This window comes from Monodon monoceros, unplaced genomic scaffold (genome assembly GCF_005190385.1).
Source record: "Monodon monoceros isolate NGI ecotype Baffin Bay Population unplaced genomic scaffold, NGI_Narwhal_1 Super_Scaffold_12, whole genome shotgun sequence".
NCBI classification, from domain to species: Eukaryota; Metazoa; Chordata; class Mammalia; order Artiodactyla; family Monodontidae; genus Monodon; species Monodon monoceros.
The window spans coordinates 122676943-122698602 of record NW_021703768.1 but is presented as its reverse complement, the minus strand read 5'-3'; the positions used below and the strand labels follow the sequence as shown (position 1 = coordinate 122698602).

General features: G+C 37.7%; 1 protein-coding gene across 1 annotated transcript in view; it reads left to right on the top strand.

The window, feature by feature from the left end:
• Window positions 1-21660, top strand: part of LARS (leucyl-tRNA synthetase) — a 67765-nt gene that overhangs the window by 25399 nt on the left and 20706 nt on the right. Inside the window, exons 13-23 of the mRNA XM_029216905.1 lie at window positions 4021-4074; window positions 4836-4976; window positions 6670-6747; window positions 10767-10852; window positions 10942-11007; window positions 11098-11180; window positions 11820-11958; window positions 12660-12872; window positions 14502-14559; window positions 16868-16931; window positions 20242-20425. Of these exons, the coding sequence (XP_029072738.1) occupies window positions 4021-4074; window positions 4836-4976; window positions 6670-6747; window positions 10767-10852; window positions 10942-11007; window positions 11098-11180; window positions 11820-11958; window positions 12660-12872; window positions 14502-14559; window positions 16868-16931; window positions 20242-20425 (1166 nt within the window). The remainder of the gene's footprint in view (window positions 1-4020; window positions 4075-4835; window positions 4977-6669; window positions 6748-10766; window positions 10853-10941; window positions 11008-11097; window positions 11181-11819; window positions 11959-12659; window positions 12873-14501; window positions 14560-16867; window positions 16932-20241; window positions 20426-21660) is intronic.

The window sequence follows — 21660 nt, the reverse complement described above, 5'->3', positions numbered from 1 at the left end:
GCTCCGGATGCACAGGCTCAGCGGCCATGGCTCACGGGCCCAGCCGCTCCGCGGCATGTGGAATCCTTCCGGACTGAGGCACGAACCCGTGTCCCCTGCGTTGGCAGGTGGACTCTCAACCACTGTGCCACCAGGGAAGCCCCCCACTGATCTTTTTAATTGTCACCATAGTTTTACCTTTCCAGAAAGTCATATAGTTGGAATCATACAGTATGTAGCCTTCTTAGATTTTCTTTCAATTAGCAATATGTATTTAAGGTTTCTCATGTCTTTTCATAGCTTGATAGCATATTTCTTTTTAGCACTAATAATATTCTGTTGTCTGGATGTACATTTATTCATTCCTCTGATGAAGAACATCTTGGTTGCTAACAAGTGTTGGCGGTTATGAGTAAAGCTGCTGTAAACATCCGTGTGCAGGATATTGTATAGAGAACTCTTTTGTGTAAATACCAAGGAGTGCGATTGCTGTATCATATGGTAAAAGTATGTGTAATTTTGTAAGAAACCACCAAACTGTCTTCCAAAGTGGCTGTACCATTTTGCATTCTTACCAGCAATGTATGAGAGTTCCTGTTGTTCCACATCCTTGTCAGCATTTGGTATTGTCAGTTTTCCAGATTTTGGCCATTGTAATTGGTGTGTAGTCATATCTCATTGTTTTATTTTGCATTTTCTTGATGGCAGATGTTGTGGAGTGTTTCTTCATATGCTTGTTTGCCATCTGTGTATCTTCTTTGGTGAGATTTGTCTGTTAAGGTCTTTGGCTTATTTATTTATTTTTTTCAAATGAGTTGTTTTAATTACAGGTGGTACAGAATTCAGGATAGAACCAAGACTTAAGAACACATTTTGGCAGGCTTCTGGGCTGGGTTTATGCAGGTCTCATAGCTAAAGTAGAAATGGCTGAGAAGAACTAAAGACAAGATGAGCCACTGTATGATTTTTTTTTAACAAAAGTTTGTTCTTAAATGTACAATGGGTTCCAAGACAACACTTCATTCTAGCTATAAGTGGCAACAGATACTATGGCAGGGAGTCCAGATGTTTAAACAGGAATGGAATTAGGATCATCATTGCCTCAAACACAAGGAACAGCTTACTTTTTGCCAGATTTTTTAATAACACCTGTGGCCAGGGGGGCCTTTCCCTGTGGCCTTCGCTTTTAGCTCCTTGAGTTTCTTCTGCTCCTCCTTCTGTTTCTGCTTGAATGCCTTATCTTCCTTGTCTGTCTCCTTGGCTTGCTTCTTGGCGTGCTTCAGGGGCTTCTCCTCACCACCTTCAGGGCCCAACATGGTGCCTGCCACCCCTTCCCCAGAGCCTGCTCCCGGAAGCCTTATTTTTTAAATCAGGTTGTTTGTTTTCTTATTGTTGAGTTTTAAGAGTTCTTTGTATATTTAAGAGTCCTTTATCAGATGTGTTTTTTGAAAATATTTTTCCTCAGTGTGTGGTTTGTCTTTCAATTTTCTTGATGTTGTCTTTTGCAGAGAAGAACTTTTTAATTGTAATGAAGTCCAGCTTATCAATGATTTCTTTCATAGATTATGTCTTTGGTGTTGTATCTAAAAAGGCATCACCATATGCGTGGACATTTAGGTTTTTTCCTTTGTTATCTTCTAGGAGTTTTATAGTTTTGTGTTTTACATCTAGGTCCATGATCTGTTTTGAGTTAATTTTTGTGTTGAGTGTCAGGTCTGTGTCTAAATTCATTTTTTTGCTTGTGGATGTCCAGTTGTTCCAGTAACATTTGTTGAAGAGACTGTCTTTGCTCCATTGTATTGCCTTTGCTCCTTTGTCAAAGATCAGTTGACTGTATTTATGAGGGTCTCTTTCTGGGCTCTCTGTTATGTTCCATTGATCTATCTGTCTGTTCTTTTGCCAGCACCACACTATCTTGGTTATTATAACTTTACTATAAGTAAGTCTTGAAGTCAGACAGTGTCAGTCTTCTAACTTTATTCTTCTTTTATATTGAGTTGGCTATCCTGGGGCTTATTCCTCTCCACGTAAACTTTGGAATCAGTTTGTTGATATCCATAAAGTAACTGGCTAGAATTTTGATTGAGAGTGTATTGAATCTGTTGGTTAAGCTGAAAAGAACTGACATCTTGACAACATTATGTCTTCTAATCCTTGAACATGGAATCTCTCCATTTATTCAGTTCTTCTTTGATGCTGTTCATCAGAGTTTTGTAGTTTTCCTCATATCTTACATTTACATTGTTAGTTTTGTACCTAAGTGCAATTGAACAACACAGGTTTGAACTGGGCAGGTCCATTTATAAGTCTTTTTTCAATAAATATGTACTACAGTACCAGGTGATCTGTTGTTGATTGAATTTGCAGATGTGGAACCACGGATACAGTGGTCTGACTGTAAAGATATATGCAGATTTTTGACTGCTTGGGGTAGCTGGCACCACTAACCCCCATGTTGTTGAAGGGGCAACTGTATTTAATTTGGGGGGTTACTAATGTAAATGGTATTGTGTTTTTAATTTCAAGTTCCACTTGTTAATTGTTGGTATATAGGAACACCATTGAATTTTGTGTTTTAGCCGTGTATCCTGCAACCTTTCTATAATTGCCTGTTAGTTCTAGGACTTTTTTTTGTTGATTCTTTTGGATGTTCTACATAGATGATCATGCTATCTGCAAACAGTGACAGTTTTGTCTTCCTTCGCAGTCTGTATACCTTTTCTTTTCTTGCCTTACTTAATTGCCAAGAGCATTCAGTATGATGTTGAAAAGGAGTAGTGAGAGAGGATATGTATTGTGTCTGATCTTAGTGGGAAAGCTTTGAATTTTTTGAAAATCATCAAGTATGATTTTAGCTGTAGGTTGATTTATTTTTTGTTTGTTTGTTTTTTTCTTTGGCCACGCTGCGTGGCTTGTGGGATCTTAGTTCCCCGACCAGGGATTGAACCCTGCCCCCTGGCATTGAAAGCGCGGAGTCCTAACCATTGGACCGCCAGGGAATTCCCTAGCTGTAGGTTTTTTATACATAGTCTTTACCAAGTTGAGAAAATCTGCTTCTATTCTAGTTTACCGAGAGTTTTTATCTTGAATAGGTATTGGATTTGGCCAAATACTTTTTTTCATCTGTTGATACGATTGTGTGATTATTCTTTTTTAACCTGCTGATGTGATGGATTTCGTAAAACTTTTGAAAAAAGGTTTGAGAAAAATTTTCTGATATTCACATTTTCATTGCAACCTGGAATATGAACCTCATTTTAAGTGGTGTGTGTGTGTATGTGTTTGTGTGTGTGTGTGCATTTTTGCTTTTGGCTGTACAGTTTCATCATTTAAGTCATTCACTCTAACTTAAACTGTTTAGTTTTTTAAAATCATATGTCCTTTCTTGAGATATTTTGTAAAATTAAAAAATTGCTTTCTGTGGAGGGAAGAACAAAAATAGTTTTAAAATGTTTGGAGGGTGCTTCTCTTAATGATTATACAGTAAGTCCCCTACATATGAACCTTCAGGTTGTGAACTTTGAAAGCTGCGAATGTGCATCTGGTTCCAACAAGGAACCAGAACCTGTGCCATCCATGTTAGGCATGAGTGAACTTGCAGCTTGCCTTCCGTGTCCTGTTGCTGATGATCCTTCAGCTCTACCATCTCCCACCTCCTGTCCCTCCTCCAGTCAGTAACTCTTCTTGCCTGTTCACTTGATGCCAGCCCCTGTATGCCAGCTGTTGTACAGTACTATTGTAATATACTTTTCAAGGTACTGTACTGTAAGATTAAAAATATTTTCTTTATTTTTTGTGTTTGTTCGTCTTGTATGTATTATTTGTGTGAAAAGTATTATAAACCTGTTACAGTACAGTACTATATAGCTGATTGTGTTAGTTGGGTACCTAGGGTAACTTTGTTGGACTTACGAGCAAATTGGACTTATGAACAAATTGGACTTATGAATGTGCTCTGGGAACGGAACTCGTTCGTATGTAGGGGACTTATTGCACCAGTGAACTATTGATCATTAATATTAACTTCCAATTTTTTTGTAGGCTTTACGAGCAAAATATGGAATTAGAGATGACATGGTCTTGCCATTTGAGCCTGTGAGTACATAGATGGTTCAGAATATTAATATCCATTTCTTTATTAGAGAACAAAGAGCAGCTAGCACTTTACTTGTCACAGAATTACATAATTGGTAGAGTATGAAATAAGAGGGAGTTTAAGAGTTTGTTTGCTTTAACATGATACCTGCTGTGGTGGATAAGAGCAAAAGAAAAACCAGCAATAGGCATTTTCTTAGCACCTGGCACCTGTAATTCTGAAACAAATAGCCTTTTAGCATTACCAATTTTATAGTAGCTTATTTTCTAGTGTAGCCAATTTCCAGGCTTCTAAAGACAAAATTTTGCCATATTACTCATGAATGTTTATGTTTTCATATTAGTATCTGCAGAAGAAAAAAAAAATTAAATTACTAGTGAATAATTTCATGAAGAATCCAGAAGACTTAATATAAACCAGAAATAAGACCATCCATAAATTTAGTTGTTTACAGCGTTTTGCTAGTTTCAACATTATTTAGTTAATTATGTGCCAGTGTGGGGTTGAGAGCTGGGGAAGTTGTGTATGTAGTGAGGGAGGGACAGTGCGGGGGTTGGTGCAGAGAATTCGGGGGGTTCCTATGGAGAGTAGGAAGACACATTCACACCTGGATGTTAGTCCCTAATGTGTGACACTGCCTTAGTGATATATAAGATCTGAAGTGACTTCATTGGACAGTAGAGGCAAAAGGACTATGCCTTTAGGGCTGTTTTTGTGTTTATTCAATGTGAATAAGTTCTGACATTGCTCTTTTTTGCAGGTGCCAGTCATTGAAATTCCAGGTTTTGGACAGCTTTCTGCTGTAACCATGTGTGATGAGTTGAAAGTTCAGAGCCAGAATGACCGAGAAAAACTTGCAGAAGCAAAGGAGAAATTATACCTAAGAGGCTTTTATGATGGTGTAAGTAATAATTTTGTTATCATTTTTATTTGATTTACTTACTCCATGCTCTGTGATTTTCTTCTTAGTGGTTTAGAAAAAAACTATAGAAAAATTCAATATTGTTTAAGCTCTGTCCTGTTTTGAGAAAGGATTACTATAAGATTGTGTTCTTCTATTTCCAAATTTATTTTTTAAATGTATTTTGGTCCAATAGTATTTACGGAAATTCCATTTTTGTGCCCTCTAATCTCTGAGTGAATTTCTTGAGAAGATAAAGTTAGTTCATATAATTTTACAATAAATTCCAAAAGTTTATTGCATGGACCATACCTGGTCCCTTCTTTTGCTCTCTTAATTGTGGAGTTCATATTTTAAATAAGCAGTTTCATTCAGTTCATTAATTTACTTGTTAATGCCTATTCCATGCCATGTTAGCACAACAGACAAGTTGTGAACCTCTCTTTTCTCCTCAATTGTGCATATGTTAACATGGCTTACATTTCCATGGAAAGAAGATGAGGCTAGAGAAAGTAAAAACTCAAGTCAAGTTGCTAGTGACTTGAGGTTGAAATGAAGATTTTTAAGGCTGTAAGTGAGAATGTTCTTTATTTTTACCTTTCATCTCTCTGGATAACCAAGAATTGGTTGTATGTCCTTTTTAAAAGTAACTTACACGTTTTGGATGACAGTAAAAGCCAACACTTATAGAGCATTTATATATTAACTTACTTATATCTCAAAATAACCTTGTGAAGTGGCACTTATTCCCAATTTATAGGTGAGGAAATTGAGGCACTAAGAGATTAAGTAATTTACCTAAGATCAGCCAGATAGCCAGGCAGAGGCAGAACTGGGACTCAAACTAGGCATCTTGGCTCCAAGATTTGTGCTTTTAACCCCTGTGCCATAATGATCTATAACTATAATTTCATAATGATGAATTAAGTAGATATGAAGCATCTTGGTACGTTAGAGAACTGGGGCAGAAAAAAGAACATGTGTCTTTTCCACTTAAGATAGAAACTATTAAGAATGTCCTGGTGGTCCAGTGGTTAGGACTCTGCACTCTCATTGCTGAGGGCCCAATGGCAAAAAAAAAAAAAAAAAAGTATTTGAGAGAGTCAACAGGAGTCAGATAGATGGAGGTCAGAGTAACAGCTGGAAGGGGATTGTGGCTTTGCTCTGTGACAGCAATGGGCAAGTCATTACTTTGCCCTAGAATTAAGTCTCCCCGCTACGTAAAAGGCAGAGTTGAAAAACAGTAGGCCTTCCTCTAAGAGCCAAGTTTATCACATGGGCAAGCAAAGGAGAATGCTTCCTGGCAACAAGCAGAGTTGTAAAGAGAAACCTAAGTGGGGCCGAGCTGCATTTGCTCAGTTCCTTCTCCTAAAGCCTTCAGGAATGATGTGAGTTAGGGTAGAGGAATTCTCTTCACATGGAAACCTGAGAAGTGGGAAGGAAGTGAGCATTTCTTTCTAATCGTGTTCATAATACTTATCCTAGTTATACTGAAAGAAAAACAAGTGTGTTGTAAATATTAGCTGTCCAAGCTGTGCCAAAATAAAAATTTATGGTTCTAAATGTGATAAATTTCGCACTAAAAATATCTTGGTTGTGTGTGCAAGTAAATTTAGTTAGGGAAAGTTCTAGGGGGGGCACCCAAAGCAAATTTTAATTGTATGTGCTTTTTCCCTACTTCTCATCCTTTTAGGTAATGTTGGTGGATGGATTTAAGGGACAGAAGGTCCAAGATGTAAAGAAGACTATTAAAAACAAGATGATTGACACTGTATGTAATAGGCTATCCTCTGAAGGCTGTGTTAGGAGAAGAGCTTTCAGTTAATAGACTTTACAGTGTTACTTAGCAGTGAGTTCTGTAGTAGAACCTGGAGCTATATTAAAGATATAATTTTATTTATACATAAAACTGGAGACCTATTTAGCAATTCATTTAACTTGAACATCCCACCTGTAATGTTGATGAATATAGTGTTCTAAAGTTGGCATGTACAAATCACGCACAGAGAATTTTAGTGATGCTTCTTGGCAGTAACTATTCGAGGTACTGGTAGTTGATAGTTCTTTATGTAGTACTTTATACTTTAATCCTTTTTCCCCTCTTCATTTTTGTTGTAACTTTTTTCTGTTGAGTTACTTAACTTTTGAAATTGAATTTTTATCTTTGACAGTTGTGTATACCCATAATACAGAGAGACAATGATCTGTAAGTCTTATTAAAATAAAAAAAGCAGCAATTTCCTCTGCATCCTTCCACATTCTCTTAAATTTCTCTTCCTTGGACAGGCTTACTTGCATCTCTTTTAGTTATTTCTTTTAGTATTGACCTCTGCCTCTCTTATAGATCTCTAATCTAAATACTTGTAGTGTAATTTAAAAATTTTTCAATTTTAGCCATCAGCCATAGACTTCCTACTGTGGAAGATCAAGATTTAACTCTTCTCCAACCTGTGGCTTCCTCTCTAACCTCGCATTTGTATACACTTCTCCACCCCCCATCTTCCTAGTATAGGTATGTTATAATTTATGTTAGAGCAGTAGTCAGTGTGTACGTTTTTGAGACATGGCTGATCCATAATGTAGTATACAATGAGAACTTCTCTTCCCTAGCTTTTGGTTTTCCCTAGAGTTAATAACTGCCCTTTTTTCCCCCCACTTTTCTTACTTTTAAATACAGTTATCAATACTTCATCCCCAAACTCTGTCCCAACTGTTTATTTCTCCTCTCAGTACCTTCAAACACATGAGTATGCTGTTGTTTACATCTTAGAAAGTTCTCCTAGAGCCTTCTGGCGTGTTGTAATTATCCACACCGTTTGCTTACTGTAGGTGTGCACAGATGTCATCTGGGATGTTCCTCCACCATTACTTAGGATTTCCTTTGCTTCTCTTGAGTTGGATCTGCTGTTTCCTTGCTCCCATGGCTTCTTCTTTCTTATTTACTTTCTTGTTTTGGTGATGCTCTGCCTCTAGTAGTGTTCCTGAAAAACAGTGCCTGGAAGGTAAATTTTTGTGAGCTTCCATGTCTGAAGTATCTTTATTCTGTCCTCATACTTGAATGCCTGAGTGTAGGATTCTGGGTTGGAAATAATTTTCCCTTAAAAATTTGAAGGCCATTACCCATGGTGTTCTGGTTCAGTGATGCTGTTGAGAAGTCCAAAACCATTCTGGTAATAATGGATCTTTTATAAGTGACCTGTGTCTCCACTGTTCCCTGCACTGCCCCCCACCATGCCAAAGCTTATAGAATCTTCTCTTTTCTTCCAGTATTTTGAAATTTCATGAAGATTTATTTTGGTGTAGGTCAGTTTTCATTCATTCTTCTGGCTGTATGCTGGGCTCCTTCAATCTGGAAACTTATGTTCTCCAATTTTGGGAAAATTTCTTGACTTTTTTGTTTAATTATTTTATCCCTTTCCATTCTTTATTTTTGCTCTCTGAATTCTTATTATTCAGATATTGGATCTCTTAGACTCTGAAAGTTCTTTTGCTCTTCTATCTGGGGGAGTCCCTCACCTTTTTCTTCCTATGAGTTTTTGTTCGTTCGTTTACTGTTTTTTTTTTTTTTTGCGGTACGCGGGCCTCTCACTGTTGTGGCCTCTCCCATTGCGGAGCACAGGCTCCGGACGCGCAGGCTCAGCGGCCATGGCTCACGGGCCCAGCCACTCCGCGGCATGTGGGATCTTCCTGGACCGGGGCACAAACCCGTGTCCCCTGCATCGATAGGCGGACTCTCAACCACTGTGCCACCAGGGAAGCCCTTCTGTGTTTTTTATGTCTGCTACTTGTGTGCTTGTGTGTGTGTGTGTATAAATAAATGTTTCTAAGAATTCATTAAAATTTTTTTCTTTGTGTGGAAAATTTCAAATTTATGAAAAAATGGAGTAGTATAATGAATTCTTGTGTACCTTTTACCCAGCTTCAGCATTTACCAACTCAGAGCCAGTTTAAGAGCTTATTCTTGTTATCTGATCCTTTTTTTATAGGATGCCGCTATTCTTGTTTCAGGGGTATGAAACTTTAATCTCTTATTAATCTGAGGAAGACTATTGATATTTAAGAGTGGGTACAAAAAGATGCTTGGAACCTTTTTGGATATGGGTAGGGCTGGTCTCTGGGCTTCACTGGGAGAGATCTGGAAGGTCCATTTGGACCTTAGGGAGACCCTGATGTTAGCCTTGATGTTAATTAGGACTTCTTGGTTTGTTAGATTCCCCTCAGAAGATTCTTCAGTTTCTGGTTTAAAGGGTCTAAACTAACTGAGCATTCTGGGAGCTAAATGGTGGAAGATTACTAGGTTGGGTTCCAACACCCAGTGTGCTGACTTTCACTTAATCCCTCTTTTTCACTATGATACCCATACCCTCAACTTCGTCCTCTGGTTGACTCTCTTTTGTCCTCTCCAGAGAGTAAACCTTCACTGTTCTGCTGGCATAGGAAGGGGCAGTTGCCTGTCTGCATGGTGTGGGATTAGGGTGTCTGGGGTTCTAATTTCTTGAAAAGACTTCAGTTAGTCCCCCTGTTTCCAGTCTCATGTTACCTCCTCTTCCAGAACTATCTTGTGCCACAAATCCTGAGTCTTTTTGGAGGTTCTGTAATGCAAACTGAATTGCTTTTCAGCCTTCTCTTCTGTCGGCTTAGGATTCAGCTAGCTTCCTTTGATCTGCTAATACACTTGTCACTCATTCTGCTTTTTAGTTTCCAAAATTTGGTTGATATTATTTCTTCTCCCATTCTTGTTGTCTTTGTAGCTTCATACCATTAAGACAAAAAAAGCCTCTTTGTTATTTTGTTAGAATTTTGAGAGGGAGCAGAGTTAATTGTTTTTAATTTACCATCTTTAAACCAAAGTCCTACCTATTTAAGTTCAGTGTGAAGAACTTGCATTAAGAACACAGAGCAATGAATCATTTTTTGAATAATAATGCTGAATTTTATTTTTAAAAATTATACTAGCTTAATAAGTTTGGGATTATAATACATTAAAAGATATTTGCATTTTTTTCTAAAAGTAAAATTTACGGTCAGTTTTCTAGTGGGAATTTTTCATGATGCTATAAATCTTTAGTAAAAGTATTTTCTGTGTTTAATTTTCGTGCATCTCTTTTTTTTTAAAGGCAGTGGTTCTGTGCATCTATTTTCTTTATATATATATATATTTTTAACATCTTTATTGGGGTATAATTGCTTGACAATGGTATGATAGTTTCTGCTTTATAACAAAGTGAATCAGTTATACATATACATATGTTCCCATATCTCTTGCATCTCCATCCCTCCCACCCTCCCTTCCCACCCCTCCAGGCGGTCACAAAGTACCGAGCTGACCTCCCTGTGCTATGTGGCTGCTTCCCACTAGCTGTCTACCTTACGTTTGGTAGTGTATATATGTCCATGCCTCTCTCTCGCTTTGTCACAGCTCACCCTTTCCCCTCCCCATATCCTCCTCTTTATATTTTAACAAGAATAAAAGGCTGCCATAGGCAGCCTAACCTTCAAACCATAGCATTAGAAACTGTTAAACATCTTTCACTCTGAAAAGGATTAAGCTGTACCTAGAGAAGGTGATCCATTTGATGAAGGTGCATGCCTTTTCAGAAGCAAGTGTTATACAGAAAGAAAAGCAGATAACTTCTACCCTGGGAAGAGGGAAGACATAATGAAAACCTGGGGTTTTGGTTATGGGTGGTAGAGCATTTTTTTTTTTCTAAAATGTTACTTTTCTTTTCCTTGAGGAGTAGAGATTGCCTTGACATAATATCTGATATGTTTTTATTTACTTTCGTTTAGGGAGATGCATATATTTACATGGAACCAGAGAAACAAGTTATGTCCAGGTCTTCAGATGAATGCGTCGTGGCCCTGTGTGACCAGTGGTTAGTTTTTCTTATAGCAAGAAGAAATTTCCTCCTGTCACTTTGCTTATCCTTGATTTCTTTTTTTTAATCAATTCGTCCACCCCCAGGTACTTGGATTATGGAGAAGAGAACTGGAAAAAACAGACATCCCAGTGCTTGAAGAACCTGGAAACGTAAGATGGGAGAAAGTGATAGGGAAGGAGATGAGAAACATGGAAGACAATGAAGGTGAAGAGAGATACTTTATCTTCTACTCTCTCCAGGTTCTGTGAGGAGACCAGGAGGAATTTTGAAGCTACCTTAGATTGGCTGCAAGAGCATGCTTGCTCAAGAACTTACGGCTTAGGTAAGCAAACTTCAAAATTTTCTGTTTGAATGACTTTGCCAGTTACACAGCAAATTAAAACTTCACCTTTTTTTCTTGTCTTCCAGTGTGTTTCTGAATTGGAAGTGAGAGGTTTTGGTTAGAGGGTGAAGGAAACTAGGATGTGGTCCCTTACCATCTACCTGGTGGTAGAAGTATCTAATGCCCATGTAGCTTTTTTTTTTTTTTTTTTTTTTTTCTGCGGTACGCGGGCCTCTCACTATTGTGGCCTCTCCCGTTGTGGAGCACAGGCTCCGGACTCGCAGGCTCAGCGGCCACGGCTCACGGGCCCAGCCGCTCCGCGGCATGTGGGATCTTCCCAGACCAGGGCACGAACCTGTGTCCCCTGCATCGGCAGGCGGACTCTCAACCACTGTGCCACCAGGGAAGCCCCCATATAGGTTTTATGATGCAGTTTTTTTTTAATAGAAAGTTTCTAGTGCTTCAACCATTTTGTTTTTTTAATTTACTGGTTTATTTATATTAATTATTCAAGTAAATTTAAGAACCTAAATAAGTAGCTTTGTCAGTGCTATAGACCTGCTCTTAAAAATGTGAATTTTGTAGATGAAGTGTCTCTTAGGTTCCTCATGCATTAATTATCTTCTTTTTATCTCACAGGTACTCGTCTGCCGTGGGATGAGCAGTGGCTGATTGAATCACTTTCTGACTCCACTATTTACATGGCATTTTACACAGTTGCACATCTGTTGCAGGGAGGTAACTTGCGTGGACAGACAGAGTCTCCACTGGGCATCAGGTTGGTAAATGGATAAGGGGAAGGAATGTAATTTGTTAGCATGAGGTGATCTTTTGATTTATGTATTGAAAATTCTTTCTTTTTTTTAAAAAATTTATTTTATTTTTATTTATTTTTGGCTGTGTTGGGTCTTTGTTGCTGCACTTGGGCTTTCTCTAGTTGTGGTGAGCGGGAGCTGCTCTTCATTGCATTGCGCAGGCTTCTCATTGCGGTGGCTTCTCTTTTTGTGGAGCATGGGCTCTAGGCGCACGGGCTTCAGTAGTTGTGGCTCACGGGCTCTAGAGCACAGGTTCAGTAGTTGTGGCTCACGGGCTTAGTTGTTCTGTGGCACGTGGGATCTTCCTGGACCAGGGCTCAAACCCGTGTCCCCTGCTTTGGCAGGCGGACTCTTAACCACTGCGCCACCAGGGAAGCCAGAAAATTCTTTCTAATAATTTGTTTTTATAAGAATTCATTTAGTGGAATTTTGTCATGATGTTTTTGCTTTTTTTGCATTGAACTGAGAAAGAAAGTAATAAATAGCCCCTTCTCTGTTATCCATTCTTCATTCTTATGGGAGTCTGTTGTCCTCATTTGTTACTGTAAAACATTAAGAAAGTATTTTCTACTTCATGGTTGGATTAGAATGCTGATTCTTTCAAAGAAATTATATATATATATATTGTTGTTGTTGTTTGTTTGTTTCTTTTATTTTAATACAGACCACAGCAGATGACCAAGGAAGTTTGGGATTATGTTTTCTTCAAGGAGGCTCCATTTCCTAAAACTCAGATTCCAAAGGAAAAATTAGATCAGTTAAAGCAGGAATTTGAGTTCTGGTATCCTGTGGATCTTCGAGCCTCTGGCAAGGATCTTATTCCAAATCATCTTTCATATTTCCTTTATAATCATGTGGCTATGTGGCCAGAAGAAAGGTGAGTGCTAAAAAAGATGCAGACTAAATTTATTGATTATTGACAAGGGTGCCTTGTGGCTTCAAATATATAGATGTTATTGTGGGGGGGTATAGTTAGATTTAACAGTTACATTCTTTTTCTTATATTAAATGTACTGAAGGAGAAAGCACACCTCCTCCTATCTGTTATATCCAGAAATCTTCATACCTACCTTGGGCCACCAAAGCATGTCACATTTCAGGTACTCTGTCAGTAATTCCCTTGACCTGTTACATGACTCATTTGACCTGTAAGATGCTGGAATAAAGGCGATTTCAGACAGAGCCTAGGACATTAGAATGGGAAGGAAACATCCCTTTAGAGCTGAGAGCCCCAAGGTTCCAGCATTAAGTAGTGATGTTCTGACTAGAATCTGGGTCAAAGATGCGTTTTTTAATACCATGTGCTCAAGAGTAATCCTTCTATCATCTTCCCTCTTGATCTAGACATGTCTCTGTGCCTTTTCCTCCTGTCCTCAAGTAGCTGAAGAAACAAACCCCTTCCACTGTTCAAATTTTATTTTGTAAAACCAAAGCAATCTCATGGGACTTTTTGTATTTAGGATGAGATTGCATTTAGAATGAGATTACATTTTCTTTCTCAAGAATAAAAGGGAGATTTTGAAGGAGAGGAATAAAATAAATACGATGTGGTTCTTGTCATCCAGTTATTTTTCTCTATTGGTTAAAATGTGTTTTTGGAGATATCAGGTGTCTCAGAAGTACTTGTTAGTAGTATAGTTGAATATTTATCCCCTTGCATCAAGTTTTGGACATATATTAGGGTTTTAAAAATTAAAGATAAGTAGTAGCTTCAAGTGCTTTTGTCAGACACTCTTCTAATCACTTTTAGTAACTCGTGTAATTTTCACTACAACTTTTCGGGGAAGGTCTGTAATATCCTCGTTTTTACGGACAAGGAACCTTCGTGAGGCATAGAGAGCTCAAAATGACTCACCCAGAGTTACCCAGCAATGGCAGAACCAGGATGCAGAACCCAGCAGTCTGGCTCCAGAACTCTTGCTCTTAACATTACCCTCTACATGATCTCATTGTTAGAATGAATGAATGATATGTACAGTTTGAAAATTCAAACAGCTCATAAAGGTACAAAGTTAAAAGTGAACTTTCACCCTTTTCCCTATATTAGCCTATTTCCCAAAGCTCATCACTGCTACTGCTTTCTTGTGATTTCTTCTGGAAAATGTATGTATGCATATACCAGCAGCAGATATCTATACTTGTTTATTTTTTAATTTATACAAAGATGCCACATTATAGACAGTATTCTGTCTGTTTTTTCCTTGTAATAGTATATTTCTAAGATCTTTTTATTTTTATATATATAGCTGTGCCTGTATTTTAAAAATAGTTACGTAGTATTTCATTGTATTCCTGTACCATAGTTTATATCAATATAACCAGTCCTTTACTAATGGATACTTTCCTTGTTTTCATTGGTTTCCTGTTATGAACAGGACTCAATTAATGTCCCTGCACATTTGCCTTAGCAATCTTTTATGAATCTTTTAGCATTTACCTCAAATTTTTAAGCCTAAACCATAATCTTTAAGTTTTATTTTCTATCTTTAAACATTTTCCTGTCAAGTGATAAATGGCCTGTAGCTGTGAGAGCAAATGGACATCTCCTCCTCAACTCTGAGAAGGTAAGGCTCATTGCCTCTTGAAAGGTTAAAATGCTACAAAAAGTTTTTCAGATTTAGGATGTTGTACTTTTTAAAGAAATAAAGAATGTGAAAATCAGAGAGTTAAATATCTTCCATTTAAAATGTTTAGGACTACCAGCGTAAATGAGAAGTTTATTTTAAAATTGAGTGAGTGGAGTAGATAGTATTAATTGAGAGGCGGGATGGGGAAAACTTCCCTATTATAACATTTGTATTAGAGTGGCAAAGGGTGACACAAATTTTTACGGGAGGAGAGAGAGAAAGGGACAGGAAATGTAAAGATCCTAGCATTGTGACCCAACAATATCTTTCTCATTAAGTTGAGAAAATAATTTGGTGGTTTTTGCTTTATACTGTGACTGGCCACTAAATTAGAATAATAGAATTTTGGAGTTTATAGGATTTTAAAATGTCATTTAATGCTTCTTTCCAGATGGTATCTCTCTCCCCATACTACTGCAACTTCCCTTTTTCATTACCACTACTAATATATTCAATATATGATTTTTTTTATGCTACATAAGACTTCACCTAATTATTCAATATCCTCACCAGGAGCTATGCCAACCTCTTGACAAGCCCTTGTTTGCCCCATGATGCTTTTGTGTACATTAGAAAGGGGCACCCTTCCTCAACTAAGCAAAAAAAATTAAGTTACAATATTATTTATTTCTCTTACAATATTATTTATTTCTCATTAATAACAATTTCAACAAGTTGGATTTGTTCCAACCAGTGAATCTTGCTACATCTGATGGAATATTAATGGTAAAAGAATATTCATTGCTATAGGTATGTCATAATGAAAATAGTTATAGATTTAAACATAGCAGATGATATGAATTGCAAAATGAGATGTTATTTTTTACCAGTGTCCTAATATTGAAAGGGAATAAAAAAGTTCATGTAAGGTAATCTGTACATTAGGATGAAAAATAGCTATTTTATAGATTTTGTTAAATCAACAAGGACTTTGGGCCTCTCACTGTTGTGGCCTCTCCCGTTGCGGAGCACAGGCTCCGGACGTGCAGGCTCAGCGGCCATGGCTCACAGACCCAGCCGCTCCACGGCATGTGGGATCTTCCCGGACCGGGGCACAAACCCATGTCTCCTGCATCAGCAGGCAGACTCTCAACCACTGTGCCACCAGGGGAGCTCCAACAAGGACTTTTGATTATCAAACTCATTTGTTCTTTGTAGGTCAAAGTGAACCATATATGTATTTATATGTATGTGTGTATATGGGTGTATGTATATGTGAGTATATAAATAGGAATCCTGTTATAACATGACATTTCCTTTGGTCTCCACATTGTGCTATATGTACATTATACTCATTTTATTAGAACAAAATATTTTACTGCCATATAGTAGAAAATTGATAGAATGACCACCTCTCTTTGGTATCAGCAAAGTTACAAAAACATAAACATTTTTTAAATAGTAAAGATTGCTAGGCTGGGCACAGTTCCTTCTTAGTTGTGCTGCCTTCAGGCAGAGCACAGCTTGAGTAGCCAGTTGTGACCCTAATGACAGGAGGTTCCCTAAAACCCTAATTTTGACCTCATGAGCTTGTCCATTCATTACTGAATGACTCTAATTGCTATAAAGCTCTTCTGTGTTTTGTTTTTTTTTTAATTTCTCTTTCATTTATTTATTTTGGCTGCGTTTGGTCTTCGTTGCTGTGCGTGGACTTTCTCTAGTTATAGCAAGTGGGGCTTTCTCTAGTTGCAGCAACTCTTGGTTGAGGCGCAAGCTTCTCATTGCGGTGGCTTCTCTTGTTGCGGAGTACGGGCTCTAGGTGCGCGGGCTCCGTAGTTGTGGCACACGGGCTTAGTTGCTCTGCGGCATGTGGGAATCTTCCTGGACCAGGGCTCGAACCTATATCCCCTGCATTGGCAGGTGGATTCTTAACCACTGCACCACCAGGGAAGCCCTAAAGCTCTTCTTTATGACCAGCTGAAGTATTCCAGAGTTATAGTAGAATCATCCATGTGTGTAAACCAATTCCTAAGGGACAGTATTGGTTAATGGAAAGAGCCGTGGACTGAGTATCAGACTGGAGATGCTGTCCTAGCTTTGTCACTGACTAGATTAGTGACTCAGACAAGTCACTTCAGTTTTCTCCTCTGTAAAGTTAGTATAAGGTATCTTTTCCTTTCCATGCTTCTGATCCTTTTGGTTTTTATCTGATTGTGGCCAACCCATTTAATTTGATGTGGCTGATTTGGTTTATTTTATTTATATATACTCTTACTAATGCCTGATTATTGACTTTCTCTTTCAGATGTCAAAATCCACAGGCAACTTCCTCACTTTGACCCAAGCGCTTGACAAATATTCAGCCGATGGTGAGTATGCTTTTTTGTTATTGCTGTTGCATAGTGTCCAGTTCTCCTCAGTTTACAGAAGGCAAGTTAGCATTGTTGTTTCAATTTCATTGCTTTTCTCTTTCGCTTTTACCAATACTTTAAAATATTCATGTTTTCTCTGTGTACAGGAACTAATTTTTAAAACATAAGAATTGCTGATCTGATCTGTTTAGGAACAGATTTAAGCTAAGATTATTAGTCTTCTTTCAAAGGAAACTCACTGTAAGTGCTACCTGGTTTGTTCCTAATTTCATGCTACTTCTAAGATTAAAGAGTTGGTTTGTAGGGGGACTTCCCTGGAGGTCCAGTGGTTAGGACTTCGCCTTCCAATGCAGGGGGTGTGGGTTCGATCCCTGGTTGGGGAGCTAAGATCCCACATGCCTTGCGGCCAAAAAACCAAAACATAGAAGAGAAGCAACATTGTAAAAATTCAATAAAGACTTTAAAAATGGTCCACATCAAAAAAAAAAAAATCTTAAAGAAAAAAAATAGTTGGTTTGTAGAGATCTTAAGTATGTAGGAACCTTTTTCAAAGTATTTCCTCCATATTTGGTATACATATAAGTGACTTGAACCTAGAAGCATTCATTTCTTCAAAAAATATGTTTTCTCTGGCCTCATTACTCTTCCATTTAACTGTTACTTTGTCAAGAGAAGAAATGCACTGTCTAACCTGAAAGAACCAGTCATTTCTTATGTAATCCAGTCTTTGGTCATCATGGCTGATCATTTGCTGATCATGGCTACTATAGTTTGAGAGTGCACTGAAGGGGATGGGGAAGAACAAACCTAAGTTACTTAGAAAAACAGTATTTTGACTGAACACAGTAAGGCAAAAAGAACTGTGCAGAAATACTGTAGTTATTTTCTTTTAAAGAGGTGTAGATTAGCAATTCTGAAACTTTTATGGGTTTACTGGGATTTAACAAATAAATATATTATAGATGAGAGCTCATTGTCAGAAGCTATAAATAGGTCAAGAGGAAATGCTAGAATGAACCCTGTGGTGTTGGATTGGAATTGGCAACATCAGTATGAACTCACAGGTTTTATTTTACATACAGACAGATATAAAAATAAACATAGATTTATGTGTGGGTTAGTATACATGCATTTATTTTCCTAGTTCTTTCTGCTGAGAGAGCCCATGGGTAATGACACACCTGGCATTCAGATCTTGGTTTCCAAATACCATTCTCCAATAAAAGGAACTAGGGTTCCTAGGAGAAGGGTTGATTTGAGGGCTGGAGTAGGGAACATACAAGATGAGCATGGAACATTTTATGATGCCAGAATGTAAGGAAATGTTTAAAAAAGGATGGAGACAGTTTGAAAGGGCACAGGAGCCAACCTGATGGGGCTCCCAATTGTCCACGCTAGAGCAGTTTAGGAAACAAAGTAAATAATGATTGTATTGAATTATAACCCAGTGAATAAATTAAATATTTATGAATCCATATGAATGTATAGTAATAATTGAATAAATAAATAAGTGGAGTAGGGACTGTTCTTCCTTTCAGAAGAATTCCAAGTAATAAAGTAGAAGGACCGAGTGAAATATAAAATCACCATTAGACAAACAACATAGTAATATTGTCACAGACAAGATCCATCAGTGGTTGCCAAAATGAATGGGTGAAAGTTAAAAAAAAAAAAAAGATTATTTGCATATTCTCAGAGTATCTCTCCCAAGATATTTCTTAATCACAAAGGGAAAAACAGTAACTTTACAGTGGAGAAACTTGGCAGGCAGTCTACCTGACCAAGTGAGGAAGGTTTGCACTTTAGAGTTGCTTAGTCCTGGTGTATTTTTAAGTTTTCTTTTTTTTCCTCATTACCTACCTCCCTGATAATGATGCACTGAGAAAGGCACACAGCATCACTTTTGTGATATTCTTGCCAGAGGTTCATAACATCAGTTTAATCATGAGAAAACATCAGACAAACCCAAGTTGGGAGAAATTCTATTAAATACCTGACTACTGTTCATCAGAAGTCAAGGTCCAGGACAGACTGAGAAACTGTCACAGATTTGAAGAGACCAAGGAGATACGACAGTCAAATGCAAGATGGGATTCTGGATTGGATCCTAGAACAGAGAAGGATATGAGAGGAAGCACTGGTGAAATTTGAATAAAGTCTGTAGTTCAGTTAATAGTATCATACTAATGTTAACTTCCTGCTTTTGAAACTGGTTATGTAAGCTGTTAACATTAAGAGAGTCTGGTAAATGGTATATGTTTATTCTCATCTTTGACATCTTTTCTGTAACTGTAAAATTATTTCAATATAAAAAGTTAAAAAAATGTGTTCAGCTTCTTGTGTATTGTAAAAGATGTTTAATGCATACATAACTTGATGTTACATATTCTCATCTCCTCCTTTAAGGCGCAGATGGTAGCATATACCCTACATACTGTTTTGAAATTTGCCTTCTTCACTTAGTTCATATTTGAGATCACTTCATGTTGATACACAAGAGTTACCTCACTCTTTTACAGCAATATAGTCTTCCATTGTAAGGATGTCCTGTAATTTACTTAGACTCTTATTGATGATTTTTTCAATATTTTAGAATGGAAGATTTTGGTTGAAAAGCCATATTTCGTTTGTAGGAAAGTTGGAAGAATCTGCTTTTAGGACTAAGAAAATCTGTATTTGTGCACATAAGGCACTTCTGTGTGTTCTTTTTTTTTGTGTGTGGTACGCAGGCCTCTCACTGTTGTGGCCTCTCCTGTTGCGGAGCACAGGCTCCGGACGCGCAGGCTCAGCAGCCATGGCTCACAGGCCCAGCCGCTCTGCGGCATGTGGGATCTTCCTGGTCTGGGGCACGAACCCGTGTCCCCTGCATCGGCAGGTGGACTCTCAGCCACTGCGCCACCAGGGGAGCCCACTTCTGTGTGTTCTTAATGCATTAAAATACAATAATATTTTGCTACCTATAAATGAGGCTGAGATGTTGATAGGGATATCTTTCCCCAGTTTAGCATTTTTTCCCTCTGCCTCATTAAAGATCACTTTATCTCATTAACTCAACATGCCTGAGAAGAAACACATATTGATGCTAAGTGTATGCAAATCAATAGAGAAAATTCAAATATTTTAGCAACATCATTATGGATTCTACTTTTGGTGATCTTTATTTTTGCTGTTGATATATGCAGTCCTTTAAAGCGTTTGTTATTTCTTAATTTATATGTAGGCTTGGCAGTGTACTCAACTGGATACGTAGTTGATATGCAGTAACCTCATTTTTAAATCATCGATTGATTTTTTTTTCTTCTTCCAGGAATGCGCTTGGCTCTAGCTGATGCTGGTGACACTGTTGAAGATGCTAACTTTGTGGAAACCATGGCAGATGCAGGTATTCTCCGTCTGTACACCTGGGTGGAATGGGTGAAAGAAATGGTTGCCAACTGGGATAGCCTAAGAAGTGGTCCTGCCAACACCTTCAATGATAGAGTTTTCGCCAGGTAATCTATGGACCTCAACCACTTTGTACTTTAGAGTTGCTTAGTCCTGCTGTATTTTTAAGTTTTCTTTTTTTTCCTCATTAAATAAATTAGATGTTAATAATAACTACTATTCACTGAAAGCTTACTTGTGCCAGGTACTATGCTAATTACTTTGCATCCATTATCTGATTTTAGCCTTCTAGCAATTTTATATGATAAAGATATTATTAGCTCTATTTTATAGTTAAAGAAATTGAAGCTTAGAAAAATTAAGTATTTCATTAAATGTCTCAAAGCTGGTAATTTCAGACTTGGGATATGAATTTGTTTCTGTCTCCAAAGCCCATTCTCATGACCATTTTACCATGCTGTCTTGCATTAGAGGAGGGTGGAATGGTTAAAGGAAAAGCAGGTTAAAGGAAAAGAATTGTCTTTTCATTTTTCCTTCAAAAAACATTTATCAGTCTTTTTGTATCAGAAACATCCGAAGCACTGGTATTACAAAGATGAATAAGACTTGATCCTTCACTGTAGTCTAGCAGGAGAGAAAAACACTTACCCAACCAATTATAAGTGCAATAGTAGGGATAGAGGGAAATTAGAGGAGATGGCATGTGAGTTCTGGGTTTCTTGAAAAGTAAACCTAATTTTTGAAGGAGAGGAGAAAGCCATGGAAAGAGTATGGTATTTATTTGAAGTGTACAGTATGTGGAGGGCAGAAGTAGGAGATCAAACAAGTTGGGGCCATATTAGGCCAAATTATGAAGGGCCTGAGGTAGTGTAAGGAATATATATTTAATACAATGTCAGTTGTTTAAAATGCAACAATTAAACCTGACTACAGCCTTAGTAAAGCTATTTTCATGTTGCATTTTGGGCTTCTTAATAAAGTTTCCATCAAGGAATTTTTTTGTTTGTTTCTTAAATTTTATTTTATTTATTTTTTTATATAGCAGGTTCTTAATAGTCATCAATTTTATACACATCAGTGTATACATGTCAATCCCAATCTCCCAGGTCAGCACACCACCACCCCATCCCCGCCACTTTCCTCCTTGGTGTCCATACATTTGTTCTCTACATCTGTGTCTCAACTTCTGCCCTGCAAACTGGTTCATCTGTACCATTTTTCTAGGCTCCACATATATGTGTTAATATACGATATTTATTTTTCTCTTTCTGACTTAACTTCACTCTGTATGACAGTCTCTAGATCCATTCACGTCTCAACAAATGACCCAATTTCGTTCCTT